Genomic DNA, 17368 nt, shown 5'->3' on the forward strand with positions numbered 1-17368 from the left:
TTTTTATCGTATAAAAGCGCCAAAACATGAAAAAATAATATGAATGAGGTATCGCTGTAATCGTACTGACCCGAAGAATAAAACTGCTTTATCCATTTTACCAAATGCGGAACGGTATAAACGCCCCCGCCCCCCTCCCCAAAAGAAATTCATGAATTGCTGGTTTTTGGTCATTCTGCCTCACAAAAATCGGAATAAAAAGCGATCAAAAAATGTCATGTGCCCGAAAATGTTACCAATAAAAACGTCAACTCGTCCCGCAAAAAACAAGACCTCAAATGACTCTGTGCACCAAAATATGGAAAAATTATAGGTCTCAAAATGTGGAGACGCAAAAACTTTTTTGCTATAAAAAGCGTCTTTTAGTGTGTGACAGCTGCCAATCATAAAAATCCGCTATAAAAAAATGCTATAAAAGTAAATCAAACCCCCCTTCATCACCTCACTAGTTATGGAAAAATAATAAAATAAAAAAAATGTATTTATTTCCATTTTCCCATTAGGATTAGGGCTAGGGTTATGGTTAGGGCTAGGGTTATGGCTAGGGCTAGGGTTAGGGCTAGGGTTAGGGTTAGGGCTAGGGTTAGGGCTAGGGTTAGGGTTAGGGCTAGGATTGGAGCTAAAGTTAGGGCTAGGGCTGGGGCTAAAGTTAGGGTTAGGGCTAAAGTTAGGGTTAGGGTTGGGGCTAAAGTTAGGGTTGGGGATAAAGTTAGGGTTAGGGTTGGGGCTAAAGTTAGGGTCAGGGTTTGGATTACATTTACGGTTGGGATTAGGGTTGGGATTAGAGTTAGGGGTGTGTCAGGGTTAAGGGTGTCGTTAGGGTTACTGTTGGGATTAGGGTTAGGAGTGTGTTTGGATTAGGGTTTCAGTTAGAATTGGGGAGTTTCCACTGTTTAGGCACATCAGGGGCTCTCCAAACGCGACATGGCGTCCGATCTCAATTCCAGCCAATTCTGCGTTGAAAAAGTGAAACAGTGCTCCTTCCCTTCCGAGCTCTCCCATGCGCCCAAACAGGGGTTTACCCCAACATCTGGGGTATCAGCGTACTTGGGGCAAATTGGAAAACAACTTTTGGGGTCCAAGTTCTCTTGTTACCCTTGGGAAAATAAAAATTTGTGGGGCTAAAAATCATTTTTGTGGGAAAAAAAGATTTTTTATTTTCACGGCTCTGCGTTATAAACTGTAGTGAAACACTTGGGGGTTCAAAGTTCTCACAACACATCTAGATAAGCTCCTTGGGAGGTCTAGTTTCCAATATGGGGTCACTTATGGGGGTTTCTACTGTTTGGGTACATCATTGGCTCTGCAAATGCAACGTGACACCTGCAGACCAATCCATCAAAGTCTGCATTCCAAATGGCGCTCCTTCCCTTCCGAGCTCTGCCATGCGCCCAAACAGTGATTCCCCCCCACATATGGGGTATCAGAGTACTCAGGACAAATTGGACAACAACTTTTTGGGGTCCAATTTCTCCTGTTACCCTTGGGAAAATACAAAACTGGGGGCTAAAAAATAATTTTTGTGGAAAAAAAAATATTTTTTATTTTCACGGCTCTGCGTTATAAACTGTAGTGAAACACTTGGGGGTTCAAAGTTCTCACAACACATCTAGATAACTTCCTTGGGGGGTCTAGTTTCCAATATGGGGTCACTTGTGGGGGATTTCTACTGTTTAGGTGCATCAGAGGCTCTGCAAATGCAGCGCGACGCCTGCAGACCAATCCATCTAAGTCTGCATTCCAAATGGCTCTACTTCCCTTCCGAGCTCTGCCATGCACCCAAACGGTGGTTCCCCCACATATGGGTTATCAGCATACTCAGGACAAATTGGACAACAAATTTTGGGGTCCAGTTTCTCCTGTTACTCTTGGGAAAATACAAAACTGGGGGCTAATAAATAACTTGTGGGGGAAAAGAAAAATATTTTTTATTTTCACGGCTCTGCGTTATAAACTGTAGTGAAACACTTGGGGGTTCAAAGTTCTCACAACACATCTAGATAAGTTCCTTGGGGGGTCTAGTTTCCAAAATGGTGTCAATTGTGGGGGGTTTCTACTGTTTAGGTGCATCAGGGGCTCTGCAAATGCAACATGACGCCTGCAGACCAATCCATCTAAGTCTGCATTCCAAATGGCGCTCCTTCCCTTCCGAGCTCTGCCATGCGCCCAAACGGTGGTTCCCCCCCACATATGGGGTATCAGCGTACTCAGGACAAATTGGACAACAACTTTCGGGGTCCAATTTATCCTGTTACCCTTGTGAAAATACAAAACTGGGGGCTAAAAAATCTATTTTGTGAAAAAAAAAAATTATTTTCACGGCTCTGCGTTATAAATTGTAGTGAAACACTTGGGGGTTCAAAGCTCTCAAAACACATCTAGATAAGTTCCTTAGGGGGTCTACTTTCCAAAATGGTGTCACTTGTGGGGGGTTTTAATGTTTAGGCACATAATTGGCTCTCCAAACGCGACATGGTGTCCCATCTCAATTCCAGTCAATTTTGCATTGAAAAGTCAAATGGCGCTCCTTCCCTTCCGAGCTCTGCCATGCGCCCAAACAGTTGTTTACCCCCACATATCGGGTATCAGCGTACTCAGGATAAATTGCACAACAACTTTTGGGGTCAAATTTCTTCTCTTACCCTTGGGAAAATAAAAAATTGGGGGCGAAAAATCATTTTTGTGAAAAAATATGATTTTTTATTTTTACGGCTCTGCATTATAAACTTCTGTGAAGCACTTGTTGGGCCAAAGCGCTCACCACACATCTAGATAAGTTCCTTAAGGGGTCTATTTTCCAAAATGGTGTCACTTGTGGGGGGTTTCAATGTTTAGACACATCAGGGGCTCTCCAAACGCAACATGGCGTCCCATCTCAAGTCCAGTCAATTTTGCATTGAAAAGTCAAATGGCGCTCCTTCCCTTCCGAGCTCTGCCATGCGCCCAAACAGTGGTTTACCCCCATATATAGGGTATCAGCGTACTCAGGACAAATTGTACAACAACTTTTGGGGTCCATTTTCTCCTGTTACCCTTGGTAAAATAAAACAAATTGGAGCTGAAATAAATTTTGTGTGAAAAAAAGTTAAATGTTCATTTTTATTTAAACATTCCAAAAATTCCTGTGAAACATCTGAAGGGTTAATAAACTTCTTGAATGTGGTTTTTAGCACCTTGAGGGGTGCAGTTTTTAGAATGGTGTCACACTTGGGTATTTTCTATCATATAGACCCCTCAAAATGACTTCAAATGAGATGTGGTCCCTAAAAAAAATGGTGTTGTAAAAATGAGAAATTGCTGATCAACTTTTAACCCTTAAAACTCCCTAACAAAAAAAAATGTTGGTTCCAAAATTGTGCTGATGTAAAGTAGACATGTGTTAAATGTTACTTATTAAGTATTTTGTGTGACATATCTCTGTGATTTAAGGGCATAAAAATTCAAAGTTGGAAAATTGCGAAATTTTCAAAATTTTCGCCAAATTTCCATTTTTTTTACAAATAAACGCAAGTTATATCGAAGAAATTTTACCACTATCATGAAGTACAATATGTCACAAGAAAACAATGTCAGAATCGGCAAGATCCGTTGAAGCGTTCCAGAGTTATAACCTCATAAAGGGACAGTGGTCAGAATTGTAAAAATCGGCCCGGTCATTAACGTGCAAACCACCCTCGGGGCTTTAAAGGGTTAAAGATTTTGAAAATTGTACATTCACACTGAAGGCATCAAAACTATGAATTAGCACATGTGGAATTATATACTTAACAAAAAAGTGTGAAACAACTCTTTGTCCATGAAATAATGATAGCTGCGTTTTTGCTGCGTTTTTTCAACACCCATTCAAGTCAATGGGTGAAAAACGCTGAAAAAACACTGGAAAAACACTGAAAGAAGTGACATGCTCTATGTCCAAAAATCGCAGCAAAGCACAAAATACTGATCACACAAAAAACAATGTGTGTGCATGAGATTTCTGAAATCTCATAGGCTTTGCTGGTACTGTAAAAAGCAGCTGAAAATTAGCATAAAAAAGCAGCAAAATAACGCAACAAAAATGCCCTGTGTTAACTTACCCTTAGGCCGGGATCACACACAGTGAGATACGGCCGAGTCTCACAGGTTAAAACCAAGCTCTGGCACCGGCACTCCAGAGCGGAGCGTGCGGCCGTACAGCAATACATGGAGCTGCACGCTCCGCTCCGGAGTGCCGGTGCCAGAGCTTGGTTTTAACCTGTGAGGCTCGGCCGTATTTCGCTGTAGTGTGACTCCGGCCTCAGAGTGATTTTTGGCCGTGTGGCCTGTGTTGTAACCACTATCGCAGGGTATCCCCAGGTTACTGCTGCAGATTTCAAACTTTGCTATGCAAAGGGGTAAAATATACAGCTTAGGCCTCATTCAAATGTCTGATTTTTTGCTTGCACCGAGTGGTCCGTGGAAAATATTGGAGAAATGTCTGATTTTCATCTGAGGGCCGGAACAATATCAATAACGCACGTTAATGGGTTTGTGAAAAAAAATCGAACTGCACTTTAATGACATCTGATTTTCCCACACTGTCAGAATAATGAAGGTGTGGAGACTTTTTTAAAAAAATTATTCTCCACGTACGAGAAAAATCGGATAACACTCGGACCACACTCTGATGAGAATAATCTGCCCAATATTCTCGTACATGAAAAACAAATGAGGCCTAATCCGCAGCCACTTTCTCCTCTACAGGTGCCCTAATGACCGTCCCAGGAAATCTTTCCAACTAATTCACGTTCCATAACTGGATGGAAAATTATATTTGTTTCTCCAAATTCCCTAATTGACAATATACAACATGTGAGCCCTCGCGGTCAGGGTCCTCTGTCCTGCTGTACCAGGCCGTAACTCGTTTTCTACAAGGTTGTTATACTAGATGTTGTTTTGTATACCTCTTCTCACATGTCATGGAATAAATGGCGCTATAATAATAAATAATGTGACCCTGACTGACGGCCAAGAGCGCTGTCTGGGAAGAGCCTTGCTCCACACACCACAACAATGGCGGGAGGGCAGGGCCGGCGTTAGGGGCAGGCAGACTAGGCAGCTGCCTGGGGCCCCCGCTGCCCTAGGGGCCCCCAGCCAGTGGTGGACATTCTGCTGATGGCACTGCTCTGGGGCCCAGAGGTGGAGGGGGCTCCCTGCAGACAGACCCGGTATCATGCAGGATCGGGCCCCTCTCACTCCCTCCTGTAATCATGGAACACCGGTGTCGGGGAGAGAGCGGGGCGCGAAGTGCAGGAGATCAAAAAGGGGGCGTGTCATGCAGGGAGAGACGCTGGCCAATGAACGCTTTCCTCACTAGACTGAGGAGAGAGCTCACTGGCTGCCGTCTGTCCTGCTGCATGGCGCGTCCCAATGGTGAGTGCTCACCTACAGTCAGGGGCCCCGGCTGCACAGCACATAGAGACAGCAGTGGAGGAAGAGCAGGACTTACAGTGTGTCTTCTGCTCCCTCCACTGCTCTGTTCCCAACAGGCTGCAGCGTCTCCTCACTGTGAAGAGATGGGGGAGGAGCTCACTGCACGGGACAACAGGGCAGCACTAGGGGGATGATATCAGTCCTGCCTGCTCTGTGCCCCATCCCCCACAGTAGTGGGGTCTGCAGCCCTCTCCAGCTGAACTATGTGACCTCATCCAGGGCTCCTCTGATCACCTGATATCACAGATTGGTATGTGTGTATGTGTATGCTTGTATGTGTATGTATGTATGTGTGCATCTGTCTATGTGTGTATCTATGTGTATGTTTCTATCTGTGTGTGTATCTGTGTATATATGTACGGTATATGTGTGTATGTATGGTATATTTGTATGGCTGTGTGTATGTATGTACAGTATATGTGTGTATGTATGTTTATGTGCATGTACAGTATATGTGTACGTATATGTGTGTGCGGTATGTTTTATACTATATGTGTATATACTGTATGTGTGTATGTACGGTATGTGTATCTGTATGTATGTACGGTATACAGTATGTGTGTGTATCTGTGTGTATGCACGGTATATGTATGTACAGTATATGTATGTATGTACGGTATACTGTATGTATGTGTATTTGTGTATATGTATGTACTGTATGTGTATACGATATGTGTATATAACTATGTGTGTATGTACGGTATGTGTGTGTATGTACAGTACGTGTATGTGTATCTGTATGCATGTAAGGTATATGTATGTACGGTATATCTATGTGTATCTGTATATACAGTATGTGTGTGAATGTACGGTATATGCATGTGTGTATGTACGGTATGTGTATAACGGTATGACGGTATATGTATGTGTATCTGTGTGTATGTATGGTATATGTATGTGTTTGCATATACTGTATTTGTATGTGTATCTGTGTGTATGTACAGTGTATGTATGTACGGTATATGTGTGTATGTTTGTACAGTATATGTAGAGCAGATACCAGACATATCGTGGTTATGTAATCTATATATATAATTGTCTAAGGCTTCTTTCACACTTCAGTTGTTTGGCGTCAGTCACTTCCGACATAGTGACGGATCGACGGATCCGTCACAATTGTTGAGAAAACGGTTCCAACGGATCCGTTTTTTTGATGGATCCGTTACTTGGGGGTTGTCTGGGAAAAGTATCTACTTTTTGGAGCATGCGCAATTGAAAAAACGGATTGGGGTGATGGATCCGCCGAAATGACGGTCACGACGGATCCGTCGCCCGTAGGTGGCCATTCTATGGAATGACGGACGCGACGGATCCGCTGCGAACCGTCATTTCGGCGTTGACAAAAAACGTTTCAATGTCCGTCTATATCTAGACAACGTCCGCCAAATTTCGACGGATCCGTCGCATGACGGATGGAACTGACGACCATCCGTCACAATCCGTCGCCAATGCAAGTCTATGGGAAAATAACTGATCCGCCCAAAAAAATTGACGGATCCGTTATTTGAGGAAACTGGCGGTTTTAGACTGACGCCAAAAAACTGAAGTGTGAAAGAGACCTAAGGGGTACTTCCGTCTGTTTGTCTGTAACTTCCGTAATGGAAATCCCGCGTCGCTGATTGGTCGCGCCCGGCTGGCTGCGACCAATCAGCGACAAGCTTAGTCCGGCCGCGAATTGGCCCCTCCCTACTCCCCTCCAGTCAGTGCCAATGTGTCGCCCCATCCCGGACTAACTTTTTACTATTGATGCTGCCTATGCAGCATCAATAGTAAAAAGATATAATCTTAAAAATAATTTAAAAAAATAAAAAATTGTGTATTCTCACCTTCCAACATCCACCGATGCGCGCGATGCTGCCAGCTTGCGTTCCCAGTGATGGGAGACCGCTAACTTATCTGGGTAATTTCGCAATGCATCACTGGGAACGGAAGCTGGCAGCAGCATCGCGCACATCGGGACAGCTTCGGTGGACCCCGGAGGGTGAGTATATAACTATTTTTTTTTTTAACAGGGATATGGTGCCCACACTGCTATATACTATGTGGGCTGTGTTATATACTGCGTGGCCTGTGTTATGTACTACGGTATTATACTATGTGGAGGACTAGGGGGAGTATATTATACTATATGGAAGACTATGGGGGTGCACTATACTATATGGAGGACTAGAGGGAGTGCAAAATTCAGGATATGCATCAAGTAATTGGATTGGATATGCCGGAACAAAAATCATTGTTCTCATCAGCACATCGCCCAAGTGAAAACTGCAGATATGCTGCCAAGATGATTTATTTACTAGTAATCATTCTGTCCCCATCACTATTCCTCAGCCAGTGTAAAGAGGCTGCGAAACAAGTGGCGAATGACTTTAATATTGTTGATCACACTCGTTTAGTGGCCTGAAATCAGCGCATGTAGCTACAACTAAAATGTTTCTATGTGATGTGCAATATGTTAGTATTTGGGGCCCCATTTTAAACTTTTGCCTAGGGCCCCACTTTGCCTAAATCCGGCCCTGCGGGAGGGTCACACAGCACGGATTACTGCGCCGTCTCCACACTGCAGGCACTAGTGATGGGTAAAATGCGATTTTTGGGTGAGCCGACTCTTTTGGATCGGCTCACCAAAAAGAACCGGTTCTTTTGGCTCCCAAAATGGCTCTTCATTTTTTACCTTTGCATTTTAATTTACAGCCAAATTCTGGAATGTTTTAATCCATCATTTTAGCAAAAATCTTCACACATGGCCATTTATGACATAAAAGAGTATAATTTCCAGAATAACCAGATTTTATATTATTTGCTGTAAAAAGTAACAAACACAAAATCAACCTGCAAATCAGCAACAGAATACGACTTTGCACGTAGCCTTACAGTGACACATTTTAGGCCATGTTCACACTGGGCGGAATTGATGGTCTCAAGATGTGATAGCAACTTTAAGAATTGACACATACACTAATTCCAACAGTCTGTCACATAGAGTACAGTTTGTTTTTGTGAACTTTAATGTGAATGGGCAGGCAGGCTTGAGGGCAATGGGGGAGGCTAGGCTGTGAGTACTGCATGCATGCAGCAGGTGGCCGCAACGGGCAGGAGGATGCATTGTCAGTCTCCGCTTTGGGGTTGTGGCTAAATAGGATCAGTGACTGTCTGTGGAACTGGCAAGGAGCCGTTTAAAATTTATATGGCTCCTTGCCAGGAGCCGACTCATATGGTTCACTATAAAGAGCCGGCTCTTTGAGCCGGCTCATTCAGGAGCTACCCATCACTAGCAGGCACATTACTGCTTGCTGTGCCAGGACAGGGACTCAGCCAGTGCTATTAATATACATAACAATGCATCAGACAAGGGGAAGGTCTCTCTGCAGCATCACAGCACACACACAAAGCATTCTGGGATTTGTAGTAGGAGTCACTTCCTTTTGTAATCTCTTCCTGACTGTGATGAGGGAAGAAACTGCCGTGCCTGGTGTTTGTGCGGCTCCATAAGTTTCCTAGAGCAGAGATTCTCCAGGTAATGTCCCATGCTGGAATACTGGGCCATAGCTGGCAGTGTTTGTGTGTGTGACAGGCCGACACAAGTGTGCTAACAGGCTGCATCTCTGGTAGCTGCGGGCTTCCTGGAGCACGTGGGAGGGGGCAGCTGCTGGCCTCACTGACACAGGTGGGTCTCCTCACTGACACAGGTGGGTCTCCTCACTGACACAGGTGGGTCTCCTCACTGACACAGGTGGGTCTCCTCACTGACACAGGTGGGTCTCCTCACTGACACAGGTGGGTCTCCTCACTGACACAGGTGGGTCTCCTCACTGACACAGGTGGGTCTCCTCACTGACACAGGTGGGTCTCCTCACTGACACAGGTGGGTCTCCTCACTGACACAGGTGGGTCTCCTCACTGACACAGGTGGGTCTCCTCACTGACACAGGTGGGTCTCCTCACTGACACAGGTGGGTCTCCTCACTGACACAGGTGGGTCTCCTCACTGACACAGGTGGGTCTCCTCACTGACACAGGTGGGTCTCCTCACTGACACAGGTGGTCTCCTCACTGACACAGGTGGTCTCCTCACTGACACAGGTGGGTCTCCTCACTGACACAGGTGGGTCTCCTCACTGACACAGGTGGGTCTCCTCACTTAGCCCATGCTTACACAGAAATGGCAGGTGCAGTTGTTAATCGTGTACAGTGACACCTTAGGATTAACTTTAACCCCTTTACCATCTCGGGGTTTTGTGTTTTTTGTTGTTTTGTTTTGAGGGTATGTGCACACCTTGCGGATTCTGCTGCGGATTTTTCCACAGCGGATTTGGAAAATCCGCAGTGCAAAACCACTGCGGTTTTCTCTGCGGATTTTCTTGCGGTTTCTTCTGTGGATTCCTCTGCGGTTTTTCAACTGCACTTTCCTATTGGTGCAGGTTGAAAACCGCTGCGGAATCCGCACAAAGAATTGACATGCTGCGGAAAATAATCCGCTGCGTTTCCGCGCAGATTTTTCCGCAGCATGTGCACAGCGGTTTTTTTTTCCCATAGGTTTACATGGTACTGTAAACTTTGGGAAAACTGCTGCAAATCCACAGCGTCAAATCCGCTGCGGATCCGCAGCAAAATCCGCAGCGTGTGCACATACCCTCACTGCTCTCCTTCTTCCCAGAACCATAACTTTTTTTCTTTTATTATTATTTTTCTGTCAGTATGGTTGTGTGAGGGCTTGTTTTTGTGGGACAAGTTGTACTTTTGAACAAAACTATTGATTTTACCATATCGTGTACTGGAAAATGGGGAAGAAAATTGCCAGTGTGGTGAAATTGCAAATAAAAGTGCTAAAACTGACCTGCCATTATGATTTTCCAGGGCCTTACAAGCTTGCAGATACCAAACATGTATAGGTTCTTTTTAATTTATGTGGTTGAAGGGGGGAGGGGAATGATGGTGCCACTTTTTGTAATCTTATTTTTTGGCGCACTGAGGTGACATTTTTATTGATACCATTTTGGGGTAGATATGTTGTTTGAATAGTCCTTTTATTGCAATGTTGTGGCTACAAAAAAGACAGTAATGCTGACATTTTAATTTTATTTTCGTTACGCCACTTACCGATCAGATTAATTATTTTTTGATCAGGCAATTTTGAACGTGACGACACGTGTAATTTTTTTTTAATTATTCGAAATGGGGAAAAAGGGGGTGTCATTTGAATGAATGTATGTATGTATATATATATATATATATATAATTTTTTTTTTTTTTTTTAATTCTTAACTTTTTTTGTAGCCTGTTACTTACTTCAACAGTTCCCTTAGGAGACTAGAAGCTGCACGCATCTGATCGCTTGCGCTACACATAGCTCGGCTGCAGCCATGCTATGTGTAGCAAAAATCATCATCTGCTATGAGTGCCGGCCACAGGGTGGCACTCATGGCAGATTGGTAATGATAACCACAGGGGTCTCCTGCAGACCCCAGCTTGTCATGCCAACCCATCGGTGCCCTACAATCATATGACTGCCGATGAGCTGAGCTAACAATTCTCATCGTGTTTGTGTAAGTTAAATGGGGCTCTCGGAGATTGACAGCGGCATTTAACATGTTAACAACCAAGGGTGGATTGCAATTTCACCAGCGGTGGTTAGGGACACATGACAGCTGATCAGATCAGCTGTCATGTGCCGGAAAGGTGCAGCATTGGAGCCCGCATCAAAGGGAGGTGACTTATGATATGCCTATATGTATAGCGGTTGGAGTAGATGTAAAAATATTTTTTTACATAAACATCCAAATTACTCTTTATCGTCTTTCCTGTTTAGTGTCCTCATGACAGTAGCCATGCGGTAGCTACTATCTGATATCTTAAAGGGGTTGTTCATAAGTCTTTCTGACTATGGCAGAGAGGTGCACGATTTGTCACGATTCCCCTGGTGTAAGTTGTATACTTGCAGTAATGTGCTCTTTAGACATGTTCAGCTCTTAATAGAAGTGAATTGAGAGAAGTCAGATGAGCCTATATGGGGTCATGCACAGAAGTGGAAATGGCCACCCTTTAATGATGAAGCTGCTTTAGGCCATGTGCACACGTTGCGGATTAGGCTTAGGAATTTTTGGTGTGGATTCTGCATCTCTTGGCAGAAAATGGAGGTGCGGATTTGATGCGCTTTTTTTGTGCGGACTTGCTGCGGATTTACTGCAGATTTTTTGCGCATTTACTGCGTTTTTTACCCCTGCGGATTTCTATAATGGAATGGGTACAAAAACGCTGCGGATCCGCAAAAAAGTGACCTGCTACTTCTTTTAATCTGCAGCATTTCCACACGGAATTTTCTGCACCATTAGCACAGCATTTATTTATTTTTTTTTACCACTGATTTACATTGTACTGTAAATCACTTGTGGATCTGCAGCGTTTCTGCACCGCAAAAAACGCAGGAAATCCGCAACGTGTGCACATACCCTTAAAGCCAACCTGTCAGCAAGACTGTGCCACAGACAGTGTCAGGTTGGCGCCATAAAACTGATTAAAATGATACCTTAGTTGATGAAATCCGTCTTGTGGTTGTTTAACCTTTATTTTCAGTTTTGAGTTAATGAAATGCTCGTGCTCCGGGGCGGTCTTCATGTGGTGCTATTCATCAGTATGGCTTCTGACAGGTCACTGATGCTTCACTGACCTGCATCCTATTTTAGACAATACATATACTATTGAGGGCTTATAAAAAAAATAAATAAATAAAAATTACATCCAGCAAAATGGGGTGGCGCCTGCGCAGTAGCTTCTGCACTATTATATGTATTATTAAACTAGGGGGCAGGTTATTGAAGGATCAGTGACCTGTCATAAGCCCATACAGATGAATATATAAGCAGAGCACCACATGAAGCCCCCCCCCCGGCTGCCCCGGAGCATGAGCATATCATTAAGGCTGGGGGTCACACTTGCGTGTGCAATGCGAGAAACTGACACGAGTCTCTCGAATCAATACCCGGCACTGCCGCCGGCACTCGGGACTGGAGCGTTCAGCTGCATAGAAATAAATGCAGCCGCACGCTCTGGTTCTGAGTGCCAGCGGCTGTGCCAGGTATTGATGCGAGAGACTCGTGCGAGTTTCTCGCATTGCACACGCATGTGACCCTGGCCTAACTGAAATCTACAGATACAGATTAAACAACAATCACAAGACTGATTTAATTAGTATAACGACTTCAATTTGACACTGTAGGTTACTATGCACAATCCTGCTCACAGGTTCGCTTTAAGGCTTTTGTGACCATGTGCCGTTTTTCAAATCTGACAAGTTGCGTTATGTGCCAATAACTTGCACTGTTTCTACACATCTCAGTGATTGCGATCAGTATTTTTTTTCTTATTTTTTTTCTATGACACCACGATTACATACTGAGTATTTGGTGACTTTTTTACCTCAGTATTGGTAAGCCAAAACCAGGAGTGGGTGATAAATACAAAAGTGGTGACGTGTTTTTATTATACTTTTCCTCTGATTGGTCCTCTCCTGGTTTTTGTTTACAAATATTTAGATTAAAAAACTGACCAAATACTCACCGTGTGCAGGAGGCTTAGTAACAAAAATTTACGTCAATAAGTTTTTCATTTAGGCCGGCGTCACACCTAACGTATGAATACGGTCCGTTTTTTTTACAGCTAAGATACGCAGAAATGTTCCTGAACAGTGATCTGTATGTCACCTGTATGCAATGCGAGGATGCAGATTTTTCTCCAAAAAATATCCATGTGTCATCTGTATGGCGAGATTAGCTCTCCGGCTTGCAAAATGGACATATAATGGATCCATGGCCTCAAATATTGTAAAAAAAAATATATATATATATATTAGCTGAAGAGCCCGGCGTTGCCTGGGCATAGTAAATATCTGTGGTTAGTTATAGCATCTCACTTCTCTTATTTTCCCATCACGCCTCTCATTTTTCCCCCTCACATCTCTCATTTTCTCCCTTGCACCTCGAATTTTCCCCCTCACTCCTCTCATTTCCCCCTAACACTTGTCATTTCGACCTCACATCTGTCATTTTCCGATCACTCCACTATTTTCCCTCACTTCTCTCATTTTGCACTCACACCTTTTCATTTTCACCTCTCATTTTCCCCTCAGTATATACATGTTTGTCATCTCCCTTATATATAGTATACACCTGTATGTCATCTCCTGTATATAGTATATACCTGTATGTCATCTCCCCTGTAAATAGCATATACCTGCTGTATGTCATCTCCTCCTGTATATTGTATATACCTGTGTCATCTCCTCTTTTATATAGTATACCTGTGTGTCATCTCCTCCTGTATATAGTATATACCTGTGTGTCATCTCCTCCTGTATATAGTATATACCTGTGTGTCATCTGCTCCTGTATATAGTATATACCTGTGTGTCATCTGCTCCTGTATTAGACCTTGTTCACACGTTATTTGGTCAGTATTTTTACCTCAGTATTTGTAAGTTAAATTGACAGCCTGATAAATCCCCAGCCAACAGGAAGCCCTCCCCCCTGGCAGTATATATTAGCTCACACATACACATAATAGACAGGTCATGTGACTGACAGCTGCTGGATTCCTATATGGTACATTTGTTGCTCTTGTAGTTTGTCAGCTTATTAATCAGATTTTTATTTTTGAAGGATAATACCAGACTTGTGTGTGTTTTAGGGCGAGTTTCATGTGTCAAGTTGTGTGTTGAGTTGCATGTGGCGACATGCATGTAGCAACTTTTGTGAGATGAGTTTTGTGTGGCGACATGCGTGTAGCAACTTTTTGTGTGTCGAGTTGCATGTGACAGGTTAGTGTAGCAAGATGTGTGCAGCAAGTTTTGCGCATGGTGAGTTTTGCGCGTGGTGAGTTTTATGTGTGGTGCGTTTTGAGTATGTGCAAGTTTTGTGTGAGGCAACTTTTGCATGTAGCAACTTTTGTGCATGTGGCAATTTTTCCGTGTGTGCAAGTTTTGCGTGTGGCGAGTTTTCCATGAGGTGAGTTTTGCACGTGTAGCGAGTTTTGCATGTGGCGAGTTTTGCGCGTGGCGAGTTTTGAGCGGTGACTTTTGTGTTTCGACTTTTATGTGGCGAGGTTGGTGTATGTGTGGTGAAATGCGTGCTGAGGGTGATATATGTGTTCAAGCACGTGGTAGTGTGTGTGTGGCGCATTTTGTGTGTGTGTTCATTTCCCCGTGTGTGGTGAGTATCCCAGGTCGGGGCCCCACCTTAGCAACTGTACGGTATATACTCTTTGGCGCCATCGCTCTCACTCTTTAAGTCCCCCTTGTTCACATCTGGCAGCTGTCAATTTGCCTTCAACACTTTTCCTTTCACTTTTTCCCCATTATGTAGATAGGGACAAAATTTTTGGTGAATTGGAACGCGTGGGGTTAAAATTCCGGCTCACAACATAGCCTATGACGCTCTCGGGGTTCAGACGTGTGACTGTGCAAAACTTTGTGGCTGTAGCTGCGACACGCACGCACGCACGCACGCACGCACGCACGCACGCACACACACACACACACACACACACACACACACACACACACACACACACACACACACACACACACACACACACACCTTTATATATCGAGATTTTCAACCCCTTTTGTTTTTTGTTTTTTTTGGCTGAAAGTGCCCCTCTCGGCTTGTACTTGAGTCACCCCCACCGGTCTGTCTGCCAAACCCCCCCCGGTCCGTCTCATCATACTCACCTGCTCCCGGCGCGGTCCCTGCTTCTCTGATGGTCTCTGGGCGCCTACAGCTCTTCATGTGTTCAGCGATCATGTGGTATCACTCATTAAAGTAATGAATATGGAAGCGACTCCACTCCCATAGGGGTGGAGAGCATATTCATTACTTTAATGAGCGGTACCGGTGACCTCTGAACACAATAACAAGCTGCCAGCGCCGGAGAGACCATCACATCAGAGAAGCAGGGATGTGCAGACCGTGCCAGGAGGGTGAGTGTGACGGGGGAGTGTGAGTATTGCGATATTCACCTGTCCCCGTTCCACCGCTGCGCGCCGCTCTGTCTTCCACGTCCTCTGGCTATGACGTTCAGGTCAGAGGGTTGATGACGTATTTAGTGTGCGCACCGCCCTCTGCCTGAAAAGTCACTGCAGAGAGCCGGAAGACGGCGCGGAGGTGGAACAGGGACAGGTGAATATCGCAAGGGCCGGTGTCCCCACCTGCTCAGGACAAGAGGTGAGTATGTAATTTTTTTTTATTTTTTTTCTTTAAATCGCAGCAGCATATGGGGCAAATGTTTTCTATGGAGCATCTTATCGGGCCATAATCAACCTTTGTGCAGCATTATATGGGGCCCATCATAAACTATATGGAGCATTATATGGGGTGCACTTTGTATGGAGCATTATATGGGGCCCATCATGAACTGTATGGAGCATTGTATGGGGTGTATTTTGTATGGAGCATCTTATGGGACTCCTGATTCAATATGGATATTCAAAAACACTTAACCTACTGATGTCTCAATTAATTTTACTTTTATTGGTATCTATTTTTATTTTTGAAATTTACCCGTAGCTGCTGCATTTTCCACCCTAGGCTTATTGTGGCAAAATTAGGGGGGTCAGCTTATACTCTGGTCGGCTTATACTCGAGTATGTAAGGTAAGCAAAGTATGTAATATTTAATCTACCTAGGTGATAAAATGTAGCCATATGTATCTGTTAGTTCTGTTTACAATAAAATAACCTTATTTTCCAATTCTTTTTCTACAGAAACCACCTTCTTATTCAGGACTAAATGGCTTTCTCTGGACCAACCTGGAACTTTTCATGTGTGCTGATATCCCTGATTTTCCTGCTTCCTGGTGTGGAAGCAATGGATGAAGGAGATGCAATAGCAATGCTGCTTGGAGTGATTATTGTGGCCATTGGATTATGTGCTTGTTTGGGGTACTATGCTAGAAATCGAGAACGGCACTACTAAGAATTTTTGTATATTGAGTTTATACAACTATTGTTTGGAAGCTTTTTTTTTTTTTTTTTTGTAAATGAGTTGCCAACGCAAATAGTCATATCTCTTTCTGATATGAAGATTAAATGCGTTACAAAATAAAGTATTTTACGGTGTATTGGTCTCTTCTCTACGTTATTAAATTAAACCCTGAAAGGTATTAGCATGTGTAGAATTTACCATAACGTGCTTTAATGAATTAAATGATTATGATTAATGAACACAGTGTCCTCCCTTCCCTTTTTTCTGAGCAGTTGGGAAGGTTTTCTCTTGGTACACTACTACTGTCTGTTGATCATAGAGGGCCACTATAGGTATTTTGGAAGCTAAAACCCCCAGATCAGTCCAAGATATCGTGCTTGGTGGATTTGAACAGAAATGGACACTGTTCCCATTAATGTGAATATCCAGATGTTCATTAATAGGGAACTGGAAAAAAATAGAGAAAAAAGGTCCGTTGCCCTCGTTTTCTAAAAAAAGAAGATACAATTTGATGTAGGTGAATCGGACATGTAGAATAAAACCTCTAAAATAGATGTAGCTTTGGCCAAATCATCCAGGAAGTCTACTTTGCACTTTGAGGATTTGGGTGCTCAAAAGGACCCCCTTTAAGAAAGGGAATGTATATTTAAAGCAAACCTGGGCATACTTGGCAGGGGTGTTAAAATCAACGGTTTCTTCAACTTGAGTGGCCAGATCAATGATTTGATTGCAGCAACTAGGGGATCAAATTTAAAGCAGACTTGTCTAGTGCCGCCTGTAGAGCACTATGGTTCAAAAGCTGGCCAGGAGATGTTCAATCTAAGACCAAGCTGTGCTGAATCCCATGTGATGGGCAATTTCTCTTTGGACAAGCTCTGGATAATATCTTTGGCACGGCAGGGGATAAAAATAAAGGTTTCGTGTTTGGAGGCCCTTCCTCA

General features: G+C 43.7%; 1 protein-coding gene across 2 annotated transcripts; it reads left to right on the forward strand.

Moving 5' to 3' along the window:
* The first annotated feature begins 8810 nt into the window (after positions 1–8810).
* On the forward strand, positions 8811–16561 carry SMIM30 (small integral membrane protein 30). Of its 2 annotated transcripts, XM_077261066.1 has the most exons (3): positions 8883–8968; positions 9064–9118; positions 16208–16561. In XM_077261066.1, exon 3 carries the CDS (start codon positions 16233–16235, stop codon positions 16416–16418), a length of 186 nt encoding a protein of 61 aa, XP_077117181.1. In that variant the 5' UTR covers positions 8883–8968; positions 9064–9118; positions 16208–16232; the 3' UTR covers positions 16419–16561. The 2 variants fall into 2 exon arrangements, with proteins under 2 accessions (XP_077117180.1, XP_077117181.1); XM_077261065.1 differs by lacking the exon at positions 9064–9118 and having other exon boundaries at positions 8811–8968.
* Positions 16562–17368: the final 807 nt, after the last annotated feature.

Source organism: Ranitomeya variabilis, chromosome 5 (genome assembly GCF_051348905.1).
Source record: "Ranitomeya variabilis isolate aRanVar5 chromosome 5, aRanVar5.hap1, whole genome shotgun sequence".
NCBI classification, from domain to species: domain Eukaryota; kingdom Metazoa; phylum Chordata; class Amphibia; order Anura; family Dendrobatidae; genus Ranitomeya; species Ranitomeya variabilis.

Bases quoted from the DNA above. Each gene is read 5' to 3' on its own strand.
- SMIM30 (XM_077261065.1), top strand. From the start codon at position 16,233: ATGGCTTTCTCTGGACCAACCTGGAACTTTTCATGTGTGCTGATATCC.